The sequence below is a fragment of the Ornithorhynchus anatinus genome, chromosome 1 (genome assembly GCF_004115215.2).
Source record: "Ornithorhynchus anatinus isolate Pmale09 chromosome 1, mOrnAna1.pri.v4, whole genome shotgun sequence".
In the NCBI taxonomy this organism is placed as follows: Eukaryota; Metazoa; Chordata; class Mammalia; order Monotremata; family Ornithorhynchidae; genus Ornithorhynchus; species Ornithorhynchus anatinus.
The window spans coordinates 155,232,430-155,259,428 of record NC_041728.1 but is presented as its reverse complement, the minus strand read 5'-3'; the positions used below and the strand labels follow the sequence as shown (position 1 = coordinate 155,259,428).

Below are 26,999 nucleotides of genomic sequence, written 5' to 3'. Positions count from 1 at the left end.
AGGAAACTGAGGACCATCCCCTCCAGGCCTAATGGACTCTGATTATTTTTATAAGACGGTATATAATGCTGTATGCTATCCCAATTAACTTAGTACAGGTTCTCGGTAACCCAGAGTTGACGTAGACTTGACTAATGCTCAGTCTTTCTACCTCTCTCCCTCTTCTTTTCCCTTTCCCCTTCTGTGTAACTGTCCTCCTCACTCAACCCTTTTAGATTCTGAACCCCTTATGAACCAAAGACCAAGTCTGATAAAAGTACATGTGTTTTCCTGTAACTGTCCTCCTCACCCAACCCTCTTTAGATTCTGAACCCCTTATAAACCGGAGACCAAGTCTGATAAAAGTCCAGGGTAAATACATATAAATGTTATTATTGATATGTTTCATCCAAAGGTGTTCCCATTCATGAATGTTGGTAGAAGAAATGTAAAATGGTTACAGGGTGAAGCAGCATAGCATAGTGGATAGAGCACAGACCTGGGAGCCAGAAGGTCAAGGGGTTCTTATCCTGGCTCTGCCACTTGTCCTCTGTGTGGCCTGGGGCAAGTCACTTCACTTGTCTGTGCCTCAGTTACCTCATCTGTAAAATGGGGATTGAGACTGAGCCCCATTAAGAACAGAGTCTGTGTCCAGCCCGATTTGCTTGTATCCACCCCAGCGCTTAGAACTGTGCTTGACACATAGTAAGCGTGAGAAACTGTCTACAGAACACTATATTAAGCACTTGGGAGAGTACAATATAACAAATTCTAACAATTCTCATTATTCACCCAACTCACAGTGCCTGGCGCGCTGTGTCTGGCACATAGTAAGTGCTTAACCAATACCACAATTATTATTATTCTTCGAAATAGCTGCCAATCCGAAAAGACCTGGTTTCTAATCCTAGCTCCACCAGTTGTCTGCTGTGTGATCTTGGACAAGTCTCTTCACTTTTCTGGGCCTCCAGTACCTCATCTGTAAAATGGGGATTAAGACTGTGAGCCCCATGGGGACGTAGACGGTGTCCAACTTGATTAGCTTATATACAGAGGTGAAGTTGCTCTGAGAAATAGACACTCTAGAGAAGCATTGGAAGTATGAAAGAGGAAGTAAGAACACTACTGTACATAGTGCCTGCTAGTAAATGTCTAACAAATACCATAAAAAAAAGAAAGCAAAAAAACAAAAACTTTGTCCCTGTATAGCAAGTCTAGGCAAAACTTGTCCATTTGATTCCTCTGTGTCCAGCCATGTAAAAATACTCATGCTTAGTTTTATCATTCACTTAATTTTACTACAATTTTAAGTGTGGCATAATGATCTTAATAGCTAAGGTAACTTTGAGATAAACCAGTAGCAGAATTATTACCATCTTTATGACTTGTTCATTAGTGTGGAAATGACAAGAGGTCATTATACAATAAATGTTCTAACAATTTTATCGATATGTTATTTTACAAGTGCGACCATCAGCAATTTGCTAAAACTCATTCAGTGCCTTCCAGCTCTAATAATTGCACATGGAATCATTAAATATGCTTGGTAACATAGAAATATTATCTGTCCTTTCCAGAATCGATTGCAAAACCATTTTCTGATTTTCTGTCACTGGAAGATACAGTGCAGAAGGACCAATCTATTAGCAGCACAGCACACTTTCACTATAACCTGGGTTTCAGATGGATTGTCTGTCCCACCCCACCAAATACCCACGGGTAGTACTTAGCTGTTGCAAGAGGAAGTAGGGGATAATTACATGGTCATTTTTGACCCTAGAGGTCATTGAAAACGCATTGTATTGGTGTATTTAGTTTTAATATTGATTGTTCATTTTTATTTGGTAGGCATTTTCTTCTGGTAGATGCTGGAGGCATTCATTTATATTCTTATGAAGGGAGGTTGATTTCTTCTCCAAAATTTCCAGGAATGAGAACAGATATCCTGAATGCCCAAACTGTGTCTCTGAGTAATGATACAGTAGCCGTAAGAGATAAAGCTGATGAAAAAGGTATGTAAGTTGGTGATTTTTCTCAAGGGTAGTAAGAGTTTTTGAGAAACGCTCAACTTTAATATTGCCATTAAAAAGGCCTAATTTCTGCAGAGATTCACTTGTAGGTTTAACACTTCTTTTAAATTGTAAATTGTTAAGCACTCAATCATCTTGCCCCTTCCTATCTTACCTTGTTGATTTCCTACTATCCTATTGATTTATATCCTACTGATTTCCTATCGAGAAGCAGTGTGGTGAGGTGGAAAGAGCATGGGCTTGGGAATCAGAAGTCTTGGGTTCTAATCCCGGCTCCTCCACTTCTCTGTGCCTCAGTTCCCTCATCTGTAAAATGGAGATTAAGACTGTGAGCCCCAGGTGGGACAACCTGATTACCTTTTATCTACCCCAGTGCTTAGAACAGTGGTTGGCACTTAGTAAGGGCTTAACAAATACCGTCATCATCATCATCATTTCCTACTACAACCCAGCATGCTCACTTTGCTCCTCTGATAACCTACTCACTGTACCTCAGCCTCATCTATCTCACCACCGACCCCTTGTCAACTCCCGGCCTCTGACCTGGATCTCCCTCCCTCATCATATCCGACAGAAGATCACTCTCTCTACCTTCAAAGCCTTTCTAAAAATCCCATCTCCTCCAAGAGGCCTTCCCTGACTAAGTCCTTATTTCCCTCACTCTCCTTTCTGCATCATCCTTGCACTCTGATTTGTACTCTCTATTTACCCCTCCCTCAGCATTTATGTTCACATCTGTAATTTATGTATATATATTAATGTCTGTCTTGTCTGTAGACTATAGACCATAAGCTTGTGTGGAGAAAACATGTCTTCCCACTCTGTTACATTGTATTCTCCAAAGCGCTTGATACAATGCTCTGCACCCAGTAAACGCTCAATAAATAACACTGATTGATACCACTACAGCTTACAGTGGCGGCAGGGCGGACATTAAAATGAATTATAGCTAGGGGAAATTGTACATTATAAGGACCTGTACATAAGTGCTGTGGGTCTGAGATGAGTTTATAAGGGTATAATAATAATAATAATGGCATTTGTTAAGTGCTTCCTGTGTGCCAGGCATAGCTCTGGGGTAGATACAAGCAAATTGGGTTGGACACAGTACCTATCCCACATAGGGACAGTCTCAATCCCCATTTTACAGATGAGGTAAATGAGGCCCAGAAAAGTGAAGTTCATTCATTCATTCAGTCGCATTGATTGAGCCCTTACTGTGTGCAGAGCATTGTCCTACGTGCTTAGGAGAGTATACTACAACAATAAATAGATGCATTCCCTGCCCACGATGAGCTTAGAATCTAAGGGGGGAAGGGGACGACAGATATCAATACAAATAAATAAATTACAGATATATATGTAAGTGTTGTGGGGCTGGGATAAGGAAGAACAAAGGGAGCAAGTCAAGGTGACGCAGGAGGGAATGGAAGAAGAAGAAAAGGGGGGCTTAGTCTGGGAAGGTCTCTTGGAGGAGGTTTGCCTTCAATACGGCTTTAAAGTTAGGGGAGAGAAATTCTCTGTCGAATTTGAGAAGAGAGGGCACTCCAGGCACATCTAGCAGGATGTGGGCTAGAGGTCGGCAGCGAGATAGGCAAGAGAGTGCTAACAGTGAGAATGTTAGCACTGGAGGAATGACGTGTGCTGGCTTGCCCAAGGTCATAGAGCAGACAGATGGCAGAACTGCGATTAGAACCTAGGTCCTTCTGACTCCCAGGCCTGGGCTCTGCCTATTAGGCCGCTATGCTTAAGGGGTACACAGCTAAGTGCAAGAGTCGATGATGAAGGGACAGCTTGATATGAATGAAGGTCCTTACTTCTCCACTTACTTCAGTTTCTTTAATATCAAGCATCCATCAAAAGTTGGCCCAGTTTGAGCATCTTTCGTTGCTTCAGGTGAATTTGGATGTTACCGAATGGGAAGGATCACATGAAGAACAGAGCAGTTTCAGTTATTGGTGGGGATTGAAATACAGTGATTAGAGGAAGCTGCAACTCTAACTGTTGCTGTGCTTAAGAATCAAGGTTGCCCAGATATTGTGCTTAGGAAAGTGCAGAGGTAAGTTGGGTCAGGGCAATTTTTCAGAGAAGTAGGGAACTGCAAGTTATGTAATGAATTCTTCTTTCTGGTCTAGAATTCATTCATTCATTCATTCAATTCAATAGTATTTATTGAGCGCTTACTATGTGCAAAGCACTGTACTAAGCGCTTGGAATGAACAAGTCGGCAACAGATAGAGACAGTCCCTGCCTTTGACGGGCTTACAGTCTAATCGGGGGAGACGGACAGACAAGAACGATGGCAATAAATAGAGTCAAGGGAAAGAACATATCGTAAAAACAATGGCAACTAAATAGAATCGAGGCGATGTACAATTCATTAACAAAATAAATAGGGTAATGAAAATATATACAGTTGAGCGGACGAGTACAGTGCTGAGGGGAAGGGAGAGGGGGAGGAGCAGAGGGAAATGGGGGGAAAAGAGGGTTAAGCTGCGGAGAGGTGAAGGGGGGGTGGTAGAGGGAGTAGAGGGAGAAGAGGAGCTCAGTCTGGGAAGGCCTCTTGGAGGAGGTGAGTTTTAAGTAGGGTTTTGAACAGGGGAAGAGAATTAGTTTGGCGGAGGTGAGGAGGGAGGGCGTTCCAGGACCGCGGGAGTACGTGACCCAGGGGTCGACGGCGGGATAGGTGAGACCGAGGGACGGTGAGGAGGTGGGCGGCAGAGGAGCGGAGCGTGCGGGGTGGGTAGTGGAAAGAGAGAAGGGAGGAGAGGTAGGAAGGGGCAAGGTGATGTAGAGCCGTGAAGCCTAGAGTGAAGAGTTTTTGTTTGGAGCGGAGGTTGATAGGCAACCACTGGAGTTGTTTAAGAAGGGGAGTGACATGCCCAGATCGTTTCTGCAGGAAGATGAGCCGGGCGGCGGAGTGAAGAATAGACTGGAGCGGGGCGAGAGAGGAGGAAGGGAGGTCAGAGAGAAGGCTGACACAGTAGTCTAGCCGGGATATAACGAGAGCCCGTAACAGTATGGTAGCCGTCTGGGTGGAGAGGAAAGGGCGGATCTTGGCGATATTGTAGAGGTGAAACTGGCAGGTCTTGGTAACGGATAGGATGTGTGGGGTGAACGAGAGAGACGAGTCAAGGATGACACCGAAATTGCGGGCCTGAGAGACGGGAAGGATGGTCGTGCCATCCATGGTGATAGGGAAGTCTGGGAGAGGACCGGGTTTGGGAGGGAAATGTTTCAAGAAGCAGTAGACACATCCTCTATAGTTCTAGGAATGGACAAATTATGATTAGCAAGAGCAGAGACCTGATAGAGCATGTTATCAGAATAGGGAGAGTAATGGAGTAAAGGTTTTCTGCAAAAGGTTGAGAGAAACAGCATGGCCTCGTGGAAAGAGCACAGGTGTGGGAGTCAGAGGACCTGGTTTCTAATCCCACTCTGCCAATTGCTTGCTGTGTGACCTGGAACAAGTCACTTAATTTAACTGTGCTTCAGTTTCTTCAACTATAAAATGGAGATTAAATACCTGTTCTCCCTCCTACTTAGACAGTGAGCCCTGTAAGGGACAGGGACTGTATCCAACCTGATTAACCTGTATCTACTCCAGTGCTTAGAACTGTGCTTGACACATAGTAAGCATGAGAAACAGCTTGGCCTAGTGGCTAGAGCATGGGCCTGGGAGTCAGAAGGACCTGAGTTCAAATCCCGGCTCTGCTACTGCACTTCACTTCTCTGGGTCTCAGTTACCTCATCTGTAAAATGGGGGTTAAGACTGTGAGCTTTATGTGGGACAGGGACTGTGTTCAACCCAATTACCTTGTATCTACCCCATTGCTGAGTATAATGCCTGGTACATAGTAAACACTTTACAAATACTAAAGTTATTGTTAGTAGTATGCCATTTACATATTATAATGATAGTAATAGTTATAATAAAATGGAATTGGGCTAATCTCCATGTCTTACTGGGTACATTTTCTTCAAAGCTGTACAATCTGCGTATAGAAATCAATCAATCAGCACTGTACTAAGCACTTGGGAGAGTACGGTGTAATAGAGTTGGTTGACAGGAGTTTGCAGTTTAAAAGGGGAAACAGACATTAATATAAATAAATTATGATTATGTAAATAACGCGCCCATGTCTCTCGTATTCGAAAAAAAATCCTCCCTTCACCCCCTGGCTCCCTCCAGTTACTGCCCCATATCCCTCCTACCATTGAGCGAGTTGAGCGAGTTGTTTATACCCACCGTCTCAAGTTCCTCTCCTCCAATCCTCTCTTTGACCCCCTCCAATCCGGCTTCCATCTCCTTCACTCCACAGAAACCGCCCTCTCAAATGTCACCAGTGATCTCCTTGCCAAATCCAATGACCTCTACTCCATTCTAATCCTCCTCGACCTCTCAACTGTTTTTGACACTGCCGACCACACCCTTCTCCGGTAACATTATCCAACCTCAGCTTCCCTGACACTATCCTCTCCTGGTTCTCCGCCTATCTCTCTGGCCACTCATTCTCAGTCTCTTTCACAGACTCCTCCTTTGCGTCGCACCCACTAATTTTGGGTGTCCCTCAAGGTTCAGTTCTGAGTCCCCTTCTATTCTCCATCTACACCTACTCTCTTGAAGAGTTCATTCACTTACGTGGCTTCAACTACTACCTCTATGCGGATGATACCGAAATCTACATCTCCAGTCCTTATCTCTCTCCCTCTCTGCAGTCTCACACTTTATCCTGCCTTCAAGACACCTCTACTTCGATGTCCTCCCGTCACCTCAAACTTTTTATGTCTAAAACAGAACTTCTTATCCTCCCACCCAAACTCTGTCCTCCCCCAACTTTCCCATCACTGTAGATGGCACCATCATCTTCTCTGTCTCATAAGCCCGTGGTGTTGCCGTTATCCTTCATGTATTCATTTAATCATATATATTGAGTGCTTTCCGTGTGCAGAGAACTTGCTCGTGAGAGTACAGTACAACAATAAGCAGACACATTCCCTGCCCACAATGAGCTTACAGTTTAGAGGGGGAGGCAGACATTAATATAAATAAAAAAATTTCAGATATGTACCTAAGTGCTGTGGGGTTGGGGAAGGTTGAATGAAGGGAGCAAGTTAGGGTGACACAGAAGGGAGTGGGAGAAGGGGAAAGGTGGACTTAAGGAAGAGCTCGTGGGGGAGATGTGACTTCAATAAAGCTTTGAATTGGATGAGAGTAACTGTTGGGTTTGAGAAGGGAGGGTGCTCCTGGCCATAGGCACAGTGTGGGAAAGGAGTCAGCAGTGAGATAGATGAGACTGAGGAACAGTGAGAAGGTTAGTATTAGAGGAGCTAAGTGTGCGGGCTGGGTTGTAGTAGGAGAGTAGCGAGGTGAGGTAGGAGGGGACAAGTTGATCGAGTGCTTTGAAGCCAATGGTGAGGAGTTTTTGTCTGATGCGGAGGAGGATGGGCAACCACTGAAGTTTCTTGAGGAATGGTGAAACACGTCCTCAGCGTTTCCGTAGAAATATGATCTGAGCAGCAATGACCTACTGATTGGAGTGGGGGAGAGACAGGAGGTTGGGAGGTCAGCAAGGAGACTGATATAGTAATTGAGGCGGATTAGGATAAGTAATTGTATTAGCATGACACACTCTCTCTCTCTCTGTCTCTCTCTCATTAAACCCACAGTCCATCATTAAGTCCTGTTTGTTCGACCTTCACAACATCGCTAAAATCCGCCCTCTCCTCTCCATCCAAACAGCTACCACATTAATCCAATCACTTATCCTATCCCACCGTGATTACTGTATCAGCCTCCTTGCTGACCTCCCTGCCTCCTGTCTCCCCACTCCATCCATACTTCACTCTGCTGCCTAGATCATTTTTCCTCCTCCGCATCAAACAGAAACTCCTCACCATTGGTTTTAAAGTACACAATCACTTTGCCCCCTCCTACCTCACCTTGCTACTCTCTTACTACAACCCAGCTCTCAATCTTCATTCCTCTAATGCTAATCTTCTCACTGTACCTCAGTCTCTGTCTATCTCACTGCCGAATTCTCGCCCACGTCCTGCCTCTGGCCTGGAGCGCTCTCCCTCTTTGTATCTGACAGTGCTGTGGGCAAGGAACGCACCTACCAACTCTGTTGTAATGTACTCTCTCCAGCATTTATTACAGAGCTTTACACATAGTAAGCACTCAGTAAATACCATTAGTCATGTTGATGATGATGAGTGTGACTGAAAAAGAGTTATAGTGTTGCCCCACATTCTTAACTTATTCAGAAAGATCTTACCCTATAAATTTTGACCCAAAGAGTGACAGTCAAAATCCACTGACATTTTTAAGCCAATGAAGTAAAATAATTGACATTGTCTTTCATCTTTTTTTTAAAGTCGTCTTCTTATTTGAGACCTTGACTGGGAAACCATTAGGTGATGGAAAGCTTATTTCACATAAGGTAATGAATTCAGTAACCTTCCTGTTTTCTTATTGGGTCTTAAGCATTTAAATAGTAGATATCCAGTAATTAGGAACATCGTATCAAATGGTCATGGAGAGAAAAAAAACAGTCTGGGAGCCAGGAAATCCAGGTTTTGGGCTCAGTTCTGCTACTAAATTGAACTGGTGATTTATTCTCTCTATACTAGAATTGTTCATATATAAAATGGGAGTCATAATAATATTTGTGTATCACAAGTTGTATTGTAAAGATAAAAAGATATAAGAAATGGGAAAGCGTTTTGGGTTCTTAGAAGGAAATTAAAGAAATCCAAATTATATTTCATTTTTAATTAGAAATGGAAGCTGCCATGATCCTCTTTTGTCTTTCAAAAGGGTATGCACTATGCCATATGGAACGTTTAGTCCTCAGGCACCTTTTTATCTGGAAAATATATTAATTGGCAGAATATCACATTCTGATCAGCTATTCATCTACAATATTGTAGCCTACCAATACTAAGTGATGGGAAAGACAGGAGGACAACAGGATCTGTGTGGGAACTGAGGTGTTCTGTTTTGGATATCTTAAAGTTTGAGGTATCAGCAGGACATCCAAGTAGAGATGTTTTGAAGGCAGGAGGGAATGCGGGATCAAGGAGAAGCAAGGAGATCAGGGCTGAAGAAGTAGATTTGGGAATCATCTGCTTAGAGATGGTAGTTGAAGTCTTGGGAGCAGATGAGTTCGCTGAGAGTGGTGTAGATGGAGAATCGAATCCATACTGAGCTTTGAGGTACCCCCACAGTAAGAAGTGGGAGATGGAGGAGAAGGATCTGTGACAGAGGCTGAGAAGGGCGACCAGAGTGATAGGAGAAGTAGGAGAGGACAGCCTCAGTGAAGCCAGAGTTAAATGTTTCCAGGAGAACGAAGTAGTCCACAGTGTCCAAGGTAGCTGAAATTCAGTCAAGGGGGATTAGAGTGGAGTAAAGGTCACTGGGTATAAAGAATATTTTGTACTGCATCTGGGAGAGAAAACTAGAATTAGTAGACATGAGCCCTGCCTTCAAGAAATTTTCAGTTAGCGAGAAAGTCTAAAGACTAAAATGACTATAGAGAAGAGGAAATTTTGTTTATAGGAAACATTAATGTTATTGAGAGATTTGCATTTTTGTGCAGAAAAATAAATATTAATTGCCACATCAATATTTTCCCTTTTATATTTTAGAATGAAATTATGGAGATTGCCCTGGATCAAAGAGGACTTACCAGTGAGAGAAAAATTGCTTTTATTGATAAAAACAGAGATCTTTATATTACTTCAGTAAAGCGATTTGGCAAGGAAGAAAAAATTATAAAACTCGGTAATAATGCATATTAAAGAGCGTAATAACATCTTAACATATAGTATAATGGCAAGAGAGAGCATTTCCATATATTGTCTCTTCTGCTTCTGACATGATGGAATTCTCAGGATCAGCTTTAGGCTTATTGGACTTGCCCTGTTGATTTGGCCAATGTGCTCAAGACCCTTCACATTTCATTTCACTTATGGATGCTGATAACAGTCTTACTTTCTCTAACTCTGTATCTTTTCCTGACTTTTGGGATTGAAATACTTCTGCAACAATTGTTTCTTTAATTAGCAACTAGATAATGAGATCATGTTCTTTGGGGCTTCACTTCCTTTAGAAAAGGAGAAAGGTCAGAATTGTGAGGAAAACTGATTTTTCCTTTTCATAAAAATTTATTTCACACTTTGATTAGTCTTTTCAAAGACAGATTTGTTAGAAAACATCCAGTAATTTTCAGTAACTTAATATAATTAAACAGTAGTGGAATAAAGCTCTTACTATGTGCCAAACACTCGAGATTATCAAATAAGACAAAGTCCCTGTCCCATCCAGAGCTCACAGTTAAATCCGCCAATCACTCTTCCCCCCCTTCAAAGCCCTACTGAAGGTGCACCTCCTCCAAGAAGCCTTCCTAGACTAAGCCGCCTTTTTATCAGCTCCCCCATCCTTCTGTGTCACCTCAACTTGCTCCCTTTGCCCTCTTCCCCCCACCCCCCACCCCACAGCACTTATGTATGGCTTATGTATGGCTTATGAGCACTTATGGCTCAGTGGAAAGAGCACGGGCTTGGGAGTCAGAGGTCATGAGTTCGAATCCCGGATTTTCCACTTGTCAGCTGTGTGACTTAACTTCTCTGTGCCTCAGTTACCTCATCTGTAAAATGGGGATTAACTGTGAGCCTCACGTGGGACAACCTGATGACCCTGTATCCACCCCAGCGCTTAGAACAGTGCTCTGCACATAGTAAGCACTTAACAAATACCAACATTATTATTATTATGTATATATGTATATATTATTCTATTTATTTATATTGATGCCTGTTTACTTGTTTTGATGTCTGTTTCTCCGCTTTAGACTGTGAGCCCATTGTGGGCAGGGATTGTCTCTCTTTATTGCTGTATTGTACTTTCCAAGCACTTAGTACGGTGCTCTGCACACAGTCAGCGCTCAATAAATGCGATTGAATGAGTGAAGGTGGGCATGTATTTTCTTCCCATTTTACAGATGAGGAAAGAGTGCCACAGAGAAGTTATGTGGCTTAACCAAAGTCACACTGCCAGCAAGTGGCAGAGCATTCCTCTTTCCATTATGTCATCTTCTTGGTCACAACTCAGACCACCCATTATGGGCCCTAAATACTTCGATGCCTGGCCTTCCTGATCTTTATCTGGCCGATTCCATCTTCAACTGATCTCTTGTATACATACCTAATCTCACTCAACACACACCATCTCATTCACCATCCTATAAACTCTCATTCTTTTTTTCTTCTCTCTCATTTTACTTGCTCTATTCTCTCTAATTTCTTCTCATTTTTGCTTCATCATTTTCTTCTATTTTACATCCATTTTAGGATCAGATCCATGATTATATGTACATGTAGATATATACATGAGGAGCAGCGTAAACTAGTGGAAAGAGCATAGGTCTAGGAGTCAGGAGGTAATGGGTTCTAATTCTGACTCCACCACTTGTCCGCTGTGTGACCTTGGGCAAGTCATTTCACTTCCTCTGTGCCTCAGTTACCTCATCTGTAAATTGGGATTGAGACTGTGAGCCCCACATGGGACAGGGACTGTGTCTAGCTCGATTTGCTTGTTTCTACCTCAGCACTTAGAATAGTGCCTGGCACATAGTAAGCACTTAACAAATACCATTATTACTAGAAGACTTGGGTTCTAATTCCATCTCCAATACCTCTGTGCTCTGTGACCTTGGGCAAATCATTTATCTTTTCTGGGCCTCAATTATCTCATCTGTATAATGGGGATTAAGACCATGAGCCCTATGTGGGACGGGGATTGTGTCCAACCTGATTAGCTAGTATCTACCCCAGTACTTAGTACAGTGCTTTTGTAAGCACCTAACAAATGCCATTTTAAAAAATGTAGATGCTGGCATGTGTAAATATATACGTTTGTAAATACATAGGTGAACCTGCATGTCTTTATGGATTGACTTAATGTTTGAGTGTCTGAATACATATAGAATCAGGTATTGCCAATGGCCTGTTGGGTTTGAGTAATGAGATTATCGTTCATTCTTTGGGCAAGTATTGGGGAGGTCACTATGAAGTGTGTTGCCGGTAGGGAGGAGGCTAGCCTCCTGAGTGGGGTCCACGTTTCCAGGAGGAAGCATAAATAAAGTTGCTCTAGCATTGTTGCTAGCAGGGTTGCTAGCCATGGCTGCTATGGCTATAGTGACCACCAACAGAGAGAGGGGACGGCTACTTTGAATCAATCAATCATATTGATTGAGCACTTACGGAGTACTGTACACAGCACTTGGGAGAGAACAATACAACAGAGTTGTTAGTCATGTTCCCTGCCCACAGTGAGATTCCGTCGGCCTCCTTTCTGACCTTCCTGCCTCCTGTCTTTACCAACTCAAGTTCATACTTCAGTTTATTGCCAGGATCATTGTTGCTGAGCTTATAAATTTGCCAAGAGAGGGTTGAATGAGGTAAGAGTGAGCTGGAAAGAGATTAAGGCACAACCAGGTCTGGTGGAGAGAAGTGGGGATGGGTCCAATGACAGCTGATTTGGAAAGGACTGAAGAGAGGTAGGGCCAAGTCAGATGGAGGAGAGAGTGAGGCGGGGGTAGGATCCGATGGTGGCCTGGGCTCTGAGTCCATGAGCGAGGCTCAGGATTAGCCCGGGGAATAGAGGCACTGTGGAAGCGAAGGTCAAAGCAACAGATGAAATGAGGGAGGAGAGCAAGATTTGGGAGAGAGGTCTTCAGTACCCAGTAGGATAAATGAAGAAACTAACATCAAAGCCTTAGGAAAGAATTGGGTCATTTATTTCAATTGATATATTAGTGCACAGTATACCAAGTAGTCATTTCTATGAAGTATTAACTTAATTACTTTTTTTTTAATCGAAGGTACAATGGTACATACTTTGGCCTGGAGTGATACATGCAACATCCTTTGTGGTCTTCAAGACACCCGCTTAACAGTTTGGTACTATCCTAATACAGTTTATGTGGACAGAGATATTCTACCCAAAACACTGTATGAAAGAGATGCAAGGTAATATCTCTTTGCTTAGAATATCAATCAGTCATATTTATTGAGCGCTTACTGTGTGCAGGGCACTGTACTAAGAATTTGGGAAAGTACAGAGTTGGCAGGCATTTACCCTGTCCACAGTAAATTCACAGTCTAGGGTGGGGGGACAGACATTAATCTAAATAAATTATGGGTGTGTACATAGTGCTTTGGGGCTGAAGATGGTGTTAATATCAAGTGAGTATCAGTATTTTTGATGACAACCTATACATTTCCAATAAATATACTTGTCCTGCACAAAAACTAGCTTTTCACTAATTCTGCATTTGAACAATTTACCATAACACACCAAAAAATTGAGGTTTTACTTAGTAAGGAAAAAATGATTCTGTTAAGAAGCAAAAACTCTCTACCCTATGCAATTTTTTTGCATCTCAGAATAAATCATCAATATTCAACTATTGACCTGAAGTTCTGTCAATGAGTCGTATTTAATGAGTGCTTCCTGTGCAGAAGAGCACTGCTGTATTAAGCTCTTGAGAGAATACAATGCAATATAGAGTTGGTAGACAGTCTGGTGCCTCTCAGGGCCGCATCTGGAGAGTTTCCAGTACTCTACAAGTCTCGACTACGGGAAGGAGAGTCAAGCAGAGGCCTACCTGTTCCGTTCCTAGCTTGGCCAGTGGCCAGCGAGTGGAAGGCAATATGCTCCAAGTGAAAATTAACCTGCATTAGGCAGCAGTGGCTTGGGAGAGAGTGGAGGGCGGAGACTCAAGTTTACTGCATGGAAGGAGGCAATGGTAAGCCACTTCTGTACTTTTACCAAGAAAACTCTACAGATAATGCTATCAAAACGATTGCAGATGGAGGTGGGCTGTTCTGGGAGAGATGTGTCCATGGTGTCACTATGAGGTGGAGACGACTCGACAGCATAAGACAAGACAATATAGTCTGGAAGGCAAGACAGACATTTATATAAATAAAGTATGGATGTCTACACAGGTGCTCTGGGGCTGAGGGTGGGGTAAATATTAAATGCTTAAAAGACACTAATCCAAATTCATAGGTGATGAAGAAGGGAGAGGGATGTTTTAAATCCAAATCCCTGAACATTTTAGTCAGTCAAATTTATTCTTCATAATTTTTTTCAGTTGAGAAAGGAGGCTAAATTCTTCTGGGCTGTAATCCCAGCTCCACCACATGTTTGCTGTATGACCTTGGGCAAGTCCCTTAAGTTCTCTGAACCTCAGTTATCTCATCTGTAAAATGGAGATTAAGACTGTGAGCCCCTTGTGGGACAAGGATTGTGTACAACCTGATAACATTGTAGCTACCCCAGCATTTAGAACAATGTTTGGCACATAGTAAGCCCTTCAGTACCATAATTATTATTATTCTCTCTCTGCATTTTGGAGGCTGTACTCTGTGCAGTGGGAGATCCTGTATTGGCAGTAAAGGCCTTAAATCGATATGGAAGACAGCTTCACATGTAGCCTTAGGACATAGTTGGACCTGGATCCAGATTCTTTTTAAGTCTTAGTGGAAAGAGCCCGGGCTTGAGAGTCAGAGGACGTGGGTTCTAATCCCACCTCCGCCACTTGTCTGCTGTGTGACCCTGGGCAAGCCACTTCTTTGTGCCTCAGTTACCTCATCTGTAAAATGGGGATTAAGACTGTGAGCCCCACATGGGATAAACTGCTTACCTAGTATCTAGCCCCGCACATAGAACAGTGCTAGGCACCTTGAAAGCGCTTAACAAAAACCATCCTTTTTAGTGGTATTTGGTATTTGGTATTTGTTAAGCGCTTACTATGTGCAGAGCACTGTTCTAAGCGCTGGGGGAGATACAGGGTAATCAGGTTGTCCCACGTGAGGCTCACAGTTAATCCCCATTTTACAGATGAGGGAACTGAGGCACAGAGAAGTGAAGTGACTTGCCCACAGTCACACAGCTGACTAGTGGAAGATCGGGATTCGAACCCATGACTTCTGACTCCCAAGCCCGGGCTCTTTCCACTGAGCCACGCTGCTTCTCTAGTGCTTAGAACAGTGCTTGGCACATAGTAAGCACTTAACAAATGCCATCATTATTATTTAAATTTCATTGTGCGTTTTCAATATAAAACAACTCACCAATTCATTTTGTTTACATTTTTTTGGAACAGTGAATTTAGTAGGAATCCCCATATTGTGTGTTTTGTTGGCAATCAAGTAACTATAAGACGAGCTGATGGCTCACTCGTTCATATCAGCATATCACCATATCCAGCAATTCTTCACGAATATGTCAGCGGTTCGAAGTGGGAAGAGGCCGTGAGACTGTGCCGCTTTGTTAAGGTAAGTTATCTTTAAAAAGTCTTCATCAAACTGCGTCTAAACTAGCCGAGACCTGAGACTGTCGCTTTTTTAAGGAGTGTTATCTTGAAAAATCTTCATCAAACTACGTCTCAGCTAGCTGAGACCTGTGATTTTCAGGTTTCCCCCTTCTCATACTATGGTTGCTTTACTGGATGTTCATCCCAAGATTTAGGGATGTATTATACGATGTTACGGTTGACAGGATGATTTTCTAATTCTGTTTGGACGTGGCTGATGAGGCTACTTGGTGACTGGCGGTCCCTTCTGTATTATGCGTATGTAAAGCTTGTCTGCTTTGTGACCTTAAACAAGTCACTTCACTGTACCTTATGCTTCCATAATTCAATGGTTTGTGTTTCCCCTATTAGACTGTAAGCTCCTTGAAGCCACAGAATGTGTGTCCTGTGTCTGTTACTTCAGTTCCTTCATCTGTAAAATGCGGATTGACACTGTGAGGCCCACGTGGGACAGGGACTGTGTCCAACCCAATTTGCTTGTATCCACCCCTGTGCCTAATATAGTGTGTGGCACATAGCAAGCGCTTAATAAATGCCATTATTATTACTAGTAGTAGTAAAGATTGCCTGTTCGTTCATTGTTCCATTTGTTACCCACAGTGCCAGAAATTGTTTTTGTTTTTTCTTCTTGGTATAACAATCCTACCAAAAACCTCTGGTCCAGTGGAACTGAAACTGAATTGTATCCACCCCAGCACTTAGCACAGTGCTTGGCACCTAGTAAGTGCTTAACAAATACCACAATTATTTTTATTATGATTTCCAGTACCATACCAGGCTGACCAGGCTTCTGCAGCTGTCTTCCAGCTGGCACTCCAGGAGTAGTTTTATCGAGCACCTCCTGGGTGCTAAGCACTGTACTGACTGTTTTGAAGAGTGCAAAAGACCCAAGACACACATTTTGTAGAGTCAAGGAACTTACAGTCTAACAGGGGAAACAAAAACTATTGATGAATCATGGAAGCAGAAGGGAAAACATGGAGGCAGCATGGCTCAGTGGAAAGAGCACAGGCTTGGGAGTCAGAGGTCATGGGTTCAAATGCCGGCTCTGTCACTTGTCAGCTGTGTGACTGTGGGCAAGTCACTTCTCTGTGCCTCAGTTCCCTCATTTGTAAAATGGGGATTAAGACTGTGAACCTCATGTGGGACAAACTGATTACCCTGTATCTACCCCAGCGTTTAGAACAGTGCTCTGCACATAGTAAGCGCTTAACAAATACCAACATTATTAAACAAGGTTATAACCTTAGCGATCGTCATAGAAATAATATATATTAAGTGCTTCTGTGAGCTGGGAAAGAATACACAGTTGAGAATTAGACATGGACCCTGGCCCTTACCACAATCTAAAAATAAAAAATGGGGAGAGAGTACTGCCACAGACAAATAAGGAGAGAAGAAGCAAAACACTGTGATATCAAAGACAAAAACAAGGAGCAGAATTTCAGGGCTCTCACAGTTCAGAGTCCACCATCACCACTGTAGCCACCACAGCCTTCCTAAGGTTTTATGGAGGCGGCACCAGGCAGCTTAAAAAGAAATAAAACAACATACTGGAATTAGTAGCATGTCCACTTGTATGGTATGTGTGTTTTTTATAGTATTTGTTAAACACTTACTATACTTCACGCACTGTTCTAAGTGTTAGGTCATACAAGTTTATCAGGTGATTGAGGTTTTGCTGCAGTGTGTCTTCTATCCACCGTTTCTATCGTTGTCCTGTTGGTTTTTTTTTTAGCTCATCATAGAGTCAGGGTTTAGAAATCCTGCTATTACCCATCCATCTAATGTGACTGATAGAATAAGCATTACTTCTTTGATGCTGGTGGTCTGAATGCCTTGTAGGAGCTCATTTTTGTTTATGTTCCGGTCTCGTCACTTGATGTTAAGTAGTATACACAGGTGAAAGAACTGCTTTAGAAGTCGAATGTGATGTCTGCAGTATGTAAGGTTTCCTCAGTCATAAAGAAGATTGGATGCTACGTGGTCGTGCTTGCCTTCAGTTTGTTCAGAATCTTTATGTCCTGTGGTGATGTCTTGTGGGTACCAGACTCTGTTTGACCCTTCCCTCATTTTTTTTCTGACCCTCTGTGTATCATGGCATCATTGGGCAGTATGCTATTCAGCAGATTTATTTTGTTTTGGTATTTAATATGTGCCTGGCAGTGTACTAACTGCTGGGTTGGACAGAGTCTCTGTCCCACATGGGGATGACAGTCTTATTCCCCGTTTTTGTCTTGTCTTATGCTGTCGGGTCGTCTCCGACCCATAGCGACGCCAAGGATGCATCTCTCCCAGAATGCCCCATCTCAGTCTGCAATTGTCCTGGTAGTGTATCCATAGAGTTTTATTGATAAAAATACAGAAGTGGTTTACCATTGCCTCCTTCCGTGCAGTAACCTCGAGTCTCCGCCCTCGACTCCCTCCCATGCCACTGCTGCCCAGCACAGGTGAGTTTTGACTTGTAGCAGATTGCCATCCACTCACTAGCCACTGCCCAAGCTAGGAATGGAATGGATAGGCCTCTGCTTGACTCTCCCCTCCCGTAGTCGAGACTGGTAAGAGTAGTATAAACTCTTCAGGTGCGACCCTGAGAGGACATTCCCCATTTTACAGATGAGGTGACTGAGGCACAGAGAAGTTAAGTAACGTGCCCAGAGTTACACAGCAGACAAGTGACAGAGCTAGAATTAAAACTCAGGTCCTTTTGACTCCCAGGCCTGTGCGCTCTCCGTTGGGCCCTGCTGCTTCTCAGTGTAGCTCTGTATTATAGAGCCCCATTTGCCCGGGAGATATCTCAAGCGCAGGTTGATTGCTAACCCCAGCCTTCTTCAAATTGTCAGTCCATAGCAGTTTACTGCTCTGTTAAGTAAGTAGTAAATCCATCTATATTATTTATTGACTACTCTGTGTGCAGAACGCTGTACTGAGTGCATGGGAGAGGACAGTGACAATAAAACATAAACATACCGTATAATGAAATCTTGAAGTCACGTAATTCATTCTCCTCCTTCAAAGTATTCTCCACCTTCAAAGCTAAACCGTCCCCCTAGGCTGGAACTCCCTTCCACTTCGTATAATGATGATGGTATCTGCTAAGCACTTACTCTTTGCCAGCCACTGTACCAAGTGCTGGGGCGGATACAAGCAAATGGAGTTGGACGCAGTCCCTGTCCCACGTGGTGCCCACAGTCTCAATCCCCATTTTACAGATGAGGTAACTGAGGCACAGAAGTGATGTGACTTGCCCAAGGTCACAGAGCAGACAAGTGGTGGAGCTGGGATTAGAACCCATGACCTTCTGATTCCCAGGCCCATGCTCTATTCACTATCCCATGCTATCACATCAGACCACCACTCTGTCCACCTTAAAAGTATTTCTAACATCACGTCTCCTCCAAGAGGCCTTCCCCGATTAAGCACTCTTTTTCCTGGCTCACTTTACCTTCTACATCATCTATATACCTTTAGGCACTTGATCATCTCCCCACCCCTAACCCCACAGTGCTTATATATATATCTTTAAATCAGATATTGTAAACTACTTACCATATCATGTTCTTACTATATATAATAATACTTATCATGGTGCTTGTTAAGCCCTTACTATGTACTCAGTATTATACTAAGCGCTGGGGTGTATACAGATAATCAGGTCCCACACGAGGCTCACAGTAGAAGGAAGAACAGGTATTGAATCGCCATTTTGCAGATGAGGGAACTGAGGCCCAGAGAAGTTAAGTGACTGGCCCAAGCTCTCCCACACCTTGTAAGTGGTGGAGCTGGGATTTTGAACCCAAGTCCTCTGACTCCCAGGCCCGTGCTCTTTCCACTTGGCCACACTGCTTATTTCAGAGCAAAAGGTTAGGGACAGTAAATGTATTTCTCTTACAGGAGCAAACACTATGGGCTTGTCTAGCTGCTATGGCGGTTGCTCACAAGGACATGACTACAGCAGAAATTGCTTATGCGTCAATTGGTGAAGTAAGTAAACGATATTTTCCTCGATACCTTAGTATGATTTGAAATGCTGTTGGTCTCATTTCCTTCTTCAACCATTTATTTCTCTTTCGTAGATTGACAAGGTTCAGTACATCAATTCTATAAAAGACCTTCCTTCCAAAGAGTCGAAAATGGCCCACATACTGATGTTTAGTGGCAATATACAAGAAGCCGAAACAGTCCTTCTGCAGTCCGGCCTCATCTATCAGGCTATCCAGATTAACATTAACCTTTACAACTGGGACAGGTAATATAGTGCTTTACCAGTAAGTACTAATGCCATATGCCTTTATAAACTCTTCACGACCTGCAGGATATAGAACATTTGGAATATTGCCTTTTTTGGTATGCAGAATGCCTCGATACCTTTGGATAATTTTAGTCCCCATATGTTAGTAAAGTTTACTAAATCCTCTTTTTAAATTAATGTTATTGAACTTTTCATATGGAAAGGGCCTTGGAGTCAGAAGACCCGGGTTCTATTTCTGGATCTTCCACTCAAGTGGCTCACCAAAGACTCCCAGTCCTAAATCCTGGTTGAAATAGCCCCCAATGTCAATTGAAAGAGCCCAACCCCTGGTTAACGTCCACTGGGTTTTAAAGCCATCCAGAAACAGTCAGGAACGGAGTTGACATGCTCCCTTTATTCATCCCCGGCCCAGCCCAGCAGCACTTAGGTAGAGATCTGTAATTTATTGGTTTATAATTACAATATTAATGATAATTATGGTATTTGTTAAGTGTTTAGTTTGTGCCAGGCACTGTACTAAACGCTAGGGTGAATACAAACAAATTGGGTTGGGCACAGTTCCTGTCCCACACAGTCTCAATCCCCATTTTACGGATGAGGGAACTGAGGCCCAGAGAAGTGAAGTGACTTGCCCAAAGTCACACAGTAGACAAGTGGTGGAGCTGGGTTTATATTAATGTCTCTCCTCCTCTAGACTGTAAGCTCACTGTGGGCAGGGAATGTGACTGTTATATTGTACTCTCCCAAGCTCTTAGTACAGGGACCTGCACACAGTAAGCACTCAATAAATATGATTGATTGACTTGCATGTATTGCATAATAAGTAAAAAACAGAAGAAAATTCCAATCCAATTATCCTTTTCTCTGACACCTTCCTTCTTCTTGCTAGGACCCTTTTTTCCCCTACTTTAGATGTTCTTCTGGTCCTTTCCCCTGTTCTCCCAGAGTATCCCAGGTTCACTCCTTTCCCATCCTTCCCTTAGGTCTCTCAGATGCCAGGGAGGATCTAATGCCAATCTTCACGATCTATTCTCCTCCTTCAGGGTAAGGAGCCACGTTCCTCTGGGGACCCAACCATCAGGGTGTCCTGACTCTCTGGAATCACATCTCAGATTCCTCTCTGCACCTTGTGTCCTTCTAGGATCACGGCCTAAACCTTCTCTGGCCCAAAATGGCTGAGGACTTCTCCTCAACTCCCTAGTGCTCCCCCCTCCCCCCAAATTCTCCTTTCCCAGTTTTTCCTGTGATTAGCTGTCCTCCAGATAAAGGGACACCAAATCCAAATTGTTTTCCCTCAGGGAAGGCAACCTTAGGAATTAGTATACTTGTCTTTTAGCATCTTCTAGAGTTTCTCTTCTTCCCCCTCGACCCCTGCCACATACTTTCCTATGAGTTTGGGGCTACCGGAGGGACTACCACCCCATCACCATCCCCTGAAGAATTTATCATGTGGTTTATTAGAAAAGCTCAAAATGGGACATCTCTTAGTCACAGTAAGTCCAAATAAAAAGAAGTAATCTCAAAGTGTATATCTTTCAATGCACAAATAGTGTTTTCAACTCAAAAGTCTTTTTTCTTTGAGAATCAAGTATATATTATTTTTATTTGTGCCCGTACTGTTGTAATTGAAAAGCTCACTGATTTCCACCTACAAAAAGCAAATATTCCTACAATTATTTTCTGAAGTGTAAAACCCGATTTTAAAAATTTATTTTGTTCTTTTTAAAATGAACTAAATTGGGGATATTGGAAAAAAATGAAAGAAGTTTGAGTTGCTAGGTAAGCACTATTGGATTATCAGGGTATAAAGGCTCTTTAAATTTTAAAGGTAGTGTTTTATTCTTCTGGAACTGTTTTAGGTCCAGGAGTGACTCCCTAATCAATGCTCCTATTTTTGTTCTTTCATTTAAAAAACAAACAAAACCAACAAGTAAAGCGAAAACAGGGTCAGTTTTGGAATGGAGAGCGCCCATTTTCCCAGACATCCTCCACGTGGGTTTTGTTTGAGGTCACCCATATCCCAAAGAGAAATTTGGTTTTGCAAAAAAATACTTTTAATAAAAATATTTAAGTAGATATACACATACCTCAAATAGATGTCCTTGCCCTTTCTCTTACCCCACCCATCGTTGTCATCATCATCATCATCAACTTTGTTTATTGGTGGTGGTGTATTTTTTTTAATGGTATTTATTAAGTGTTACTTTGTGCCCAGTACTATGTCTACTGAGCACTCAGGCAGATATGAGATAATCTAGAGAAGCAGCGTGACTCAGTGGAAAGAGCACGGGCTTGGGAGTCAGCAGTCATGGGTTTGAATCCCGGCTCTGCCACTTGTCAGCTCTGTGACTGTGGGCAAGTCACTTAACTTCTCTGTGCCTCAGTTACCTCATCTGTAAAATGGAGGTTAAGACTGTGAGCCTCATGTGGGACAGCCTGATTATCCTGTATCTACCCCAGTGCTTAGAACAGTGCTCTGCACATAGTAAGTGCTTAACAAATACCAACATTATTAGAATCGGGCTAGACACAGTCCTTGTCCCAAGTAGGGCTCACAGTCTTCATCCCCATTTACAGAAGAGGAATCGGGAGACACAAGAGGAGTGAAATGACTTGTCGAAGGTCTCACAGTACCCAAGTCCTCTGACTGCCATTCCCATGCTCCTCCCGCTAGGCCACACTGCTTCTCTGTTTTGCACTTTTGCTGCTGCTTCTCATTTATCACCTACTGTATAGTAGCAGACAGTGTAATGAGCATTTGGGAAGTATAAAAGGGGAAAAGATATGATTCCCCCTCTTTAAGAAGGTCATACTCTAATGGCGGTCATATGAAAATAGAATTAAAAACATCAAAATGTTAAAATAGCAAAATAGTAGAGTAAAATGATAAATACAAGTAAACAAATCAATAGTAGAGAATGTACCTGTCCCTTATTGTGCCTGCCACAGCTCCTGTTCCTGCCTCAGGCCCTGCTCTCCTCACAGATGTATTCTTTCCCTGTTTTGACACCAATTCCTTTGCCAGATGGCTCAGACCCTTGGACCTCCTCCCTCTCCAGCTTCCATCTCCTCTTTTCTGTTGCTCCTCAATCAGTGGTAATTATTTCACTGTGTGCGGAGCACTGTACTAAGTGCTCCCCTACGTCCCTTCTAGCCACCTCTTGCCATAATAATGTTGGTATTTGTTAAGCGCTTACTATGTGCAGAGCACTGTTCTAAGAGCTGGGATAGATACAGGGGAATGAGGTTGTCCCACGTGAGGCTCACAGTCTTCATCCCCATTTTCCAGATGAGGGAACTGAGGCACAGAGAAGTGAAGTGACTGCCCCACAGTCACACAGCTGACAAGGGGCAGAACTGGGATTTGAACCCATGACCTCTGACTCCCAAGCCCGGGCTCTTTCCACTGAGCCACGCTGCTTCTCAATTGGTCCGCCTGACACTTTTCCCCCTTTCTGGCCCAGACCTCACCAATAATCAGCATTTAATTTACTGGTGAAAACACTTGGCTGGGACCCAGATGGAAAAAATTTCCGTTTTATCTATTTAAGCATGTAGTATAGCAATCAACTAATCAATCGGTGGTAATTACTGAGCACTTACTATGAGCCCTGTACTAAGTGCTTGGGAGAGTGCAAGAGAACTAGCAGACATGTTCTCTGCCCATAATGAGCTTATAACAATAATAATAATAATGTTGGTATTTAAGCGCTTACTATGTACCACGCACTGTTCTAAGCAATGAGGTGGATACACGGTTATCAGGTTGGCCCATTTGGGCTCACAGTCTTCATCCCCATTTTACAGATGAGGTAACTGAGGCACAGAGAAGTTAAGTGACTTGCCCAAGGTCACACAGCTGACAAGCGGCAGAGCCGGGATTAGAACCCATGACCTCCGACTCCCAAGCCCGGGCTCTTTCCACTGAGCCACGCTGTTATAGTCTAGAGGTGGAGACAGACATTAATATGAATAAATAAGTAATTTATAGTACATAAGTTAAAAATATATACGTAAGTGCTGTAGAATTGGGGGTGGGGAGACAGTCAAATGTCTATAAATCAAGTCACAAAAGTAATAATAATAATATTTGTTAAGTGCTTACTATGTGCTAAGCACTGTTCCAAGTGCTGGGGTGGATACAAGCAAATTGAGTTGGACACAGTCCCTGTCCCAAGGTGGGGCTCACAGTCTCAATCCCCATTTTACAGATGAGGTAACATTTTACTGATGTGCCGCCTCCTCTCCGTTCAGAATGGTTAAGCTTCATTCGTGGCTCAGTGGAAAGAGCCAGGGCTTCGGAGTCCGAAGTCATGGGTTCGACTCCCGGCTCTGCCACTTGTCAGCTGTGTGACTGTGGGCAAGTCACTTGACTTCTCTGGGCCTCAGTTACCTCATCTGTAAAATGGGGATTAACTGTGAGCCTCACGTGGGACAACCTGAGTACCCTGTATCTACCCCAGCGCTTAGAACAGTGCTCTGCACATAGTAAGCACTTAACATATACCAACATTATTATTATTATTGAACATTTTGCAAAATTTCTTGTAGTTGCTGGATTTGGACCTCGCTATGAGGCACAGAGAAGTGAAGTGACTTGCCCAAATCCATGCAGCAGATACGTGGCGGAGCTGGGATTAGAACCATGACCTTCTGACTCAATCCTGTGCTCAATCCACTATGCCGTAAACTATATAAATCGGCCAATCAGTGGAAATTATGGAGCACTTACTCTGTGCAGCTCATTGTGCTAAGCACTTGGGAGAGTACAGTACAAAAGAGTTGGTAGACTCGCTCCCTGCCCACCAGAAGCATGCATTCTAGGGAGGGAGCTTACAGTCTATGCACACATATAGATGTTCAGTGCAAAGGTAAGAGAAAACACGACTTTATTAACATTTATTTTAGATCCCTCTGTTGTATTTTCTACTTAATGCAACTGCTTGTGACTGCTATGATATTTAATACGGCAGAGACCATTTGAACTAGATACATTTCCAACTTTTGGGACGTTATATACGACGTAAATGCAGTAATGTATTTGTCCCAGTTCTACATGGGGGCTCACGGTCTATGCAGGAAGGAAAACAGGTAATCCCCATTAAAGAATGTGAGGAAATAAAGGCCCAGAAAATTTAAGTGACTTGCCCAAGGTCACACAGCAGGCAAATGGCAGATCCTCTGACTCCCCAGCTCATGCTGTTTCCATTAGAATTTGCTGTTTCTCATAGAGAGGTAGTCCCCTTCTCTCTACCTTCCCAGACGAAGCATCTTTCTTTGATAAAGAAAGTCATAAACAAAGCTGCTGGAAAACCAGTCAATTCTCTGAAGGTTGAGGTTGTTTCATTAAAGGAATGGGGGGGTATTCAGCCTGCACCATTTTGGAAGTTAGAAGAATTTTGAGGATTCCTTGTTGGAGAATGATCTTTCCCCGAGTGGTACCTGTACTGCTCACTATGTCTGATATCGTAGAGTCGCCGAGCTTCACCGAATATATTGATTCATTTGTTTATTTGAGAAGTGATTCTTAGAAAAGGAGGGAAAGTTGAACATTTTTGTGATTAATATGAGCAGATGGGAAATGCCATATTAAATCAGACCAGTGGTCCATCCAACTGAATAATCTGTGTCCGACTATGACAACAAACGGCTTTTGGAAGAGTAGTGATATGGTTGAATGATTTATAGGGTTGTCCTCCTTGATATCTATTCTCGTGATTCTAAATGTACCCTCCGATATCATCAACCTTCCGGCTGTATAGCTATTCAGTCTCTTTATAAGTTAAAAGTACATATGTTTTAATCAAGGTGTTAAAAATATGTTGAAATTATATCGGATATGTGTGTGTGTGTGTAATATATATATGTATGTGTGTGTGTGTGTATGTATATATATATATATACACACATATATATATAACCGACATATATCCTATTAAAATGTAGTCAGAAAAATTTCATGGATGGATTCCAGATTCAGAATCTAATGTCATACTTGTTCGCCTGCCAAATATTCATTTGTACTATTTCAGCAACCTTTATATAACTTTGAGTGATTGTCCTCTAAGTGAAGTAAGAAAGCATTGTCTCCCTAGCCTAGGCTCTGAAGAAGTATTTTAAATGTCAGTCTTATCCCTGTCCTGTCCCTGACTTGCCTGTCACTATGGACGGCACTACCAACCTTCCGGTTTCACAAGCCCGCAACCTTGATGTCATCCTTGACTCCACTCTCTCATTCACCCCACACATCCAATCTGTCACCAAAGCCTGCCGGTCTCACCTTCACAACATGACCAAGATCTGCCCTTATCCTCTCCATCCAAAGCGCTACCACGTTAGTACAATCACTCATCCTATCCCTACTGGATTACTGCATCAGCATCCTTTCTGATCTCTCAACCTCTGTTTCTCCTCATTTCAGTCTGTTTGCTCTGCTGCCCATATTATCTTTCTATAGAAACATTCTGGGCATGTCATCCCCCTCCTGAAAAACCTCCAGTGGTTGCCTATCAACCTCCATATGGAGCAAAAACTCTCCATCACCTTGCCCGCTCCTACCTCACCTCCCTTCTCTCCTTCTAGATCCCAGCCCACACATTGCACTCCTCTGGTGCTAACCTTCTCATCTCATTCTCGCCTGGCCCGCCGTCGACTCCTGGTCCACGTCCTACCTCTGGCCTGGAATACCCTCCCTCCACAAATCTGCCAAACAAGCACACTCCCCCCCTCCAAAGCCCTACTGAAGGCTCACTTCCTCTATGAGGCCTTCCCAGGCTAAGCCCCCCATTTCCTCAGCTCTCCCTCCGCTTCCAGTCACCCCAATTCATTCCCTTTCCTCTACCCTCCTCTCCCCGCCCCACAGCACTTACATATCTATAATTCTATTTATTTATATTAATGCCTATTTTCTTGTTTTGATGGGTATATATAATTCTGTTTATTTAATTGATGCTATTGATGCCTGTTTACTTGTTTTGATGTCTGTCTCCCCACTTTTAGGCTGTAAGCCCGTTTTGGGCAGAGATTGTCTCTTGCTGAATTATACTTTCCAAGCACTTACTACAGTGCTCTGCACAGAGTAAGTGCTCAATAAATACGATTGAATGAATGGATGAATATCTGCAGCATTCATCCTCGACCACCACTACTCAGTGTCAGATAATTAACTGTATCTTAATTTTGCTTCAGAACATCCATCTATTCCAGTGATCAAAGTAATATTCTTAAAGAAAATTTTAGTTTTCATGAAATTTTAAAAATTATTATTTTTAAATCCTTAGTATGTGTCAAACACTGTTCTAAGGGCTAGGGTAAGAACAAGTTAATTAGGTTGGGCATAATCCGTGTTCC

At 42.9% G+C, this 26,999-nt stretch overlaps 1 protein-coding gene and 1 non-coding gene across 7 annotated transcripts in view; one reads left to right on the top strand and one right to left on the bottom strand.

The window, feature by feature from the left end:
- Window positions 1-26,999, top strand: part of IFT80 (intraflagellar transport 80) — a 159,955-nt gene that overhangs the window by 114,833 nt on the left and 18,123 nt on the right. For all 6 annotated transcript variants that reach the window (XM_029066875.1, XM_029066892.2, XM_029066883.2 and 3 more), the window contains 7 exons: window positions 1,828-1,991; window positions 8,388-8,452; window positions 9,660-9,795; window positions 12,896-13,043; window positions 15,188-15,359; window positions 19,292-19,381; window positions 19,474-19,646. In XM_029066875.1, the coding sequence (XP_028922708.1) occupies window positions 1,828-1,991; window positions 8,388-8,452; window positions 9,660-9,795; window positions 12,896-13,043; window positions 15,188-15,359; window positions 19,292-19,381; window positions 19,474-19,646 (948 nt within the window). The remainder of the gene's footprint in view (window positions 1-1,827; window positions 1,992-8,387; window positions 8,453-9,659; window positions 9,796-12,895; window positions 13,044-15,187; window positions 15,360-19,291; window positions 19,382-19,473; window positions 19,647-26,999) is intronic.
- Window positions 17,858-17,997, bottom strand: LOC114816507. Its single transcript, XR_003764289.1, has one exon. It is a non-coding gene; the product is annotated as a small nucleolar RNA SNORA7 (small nucleolar RNA).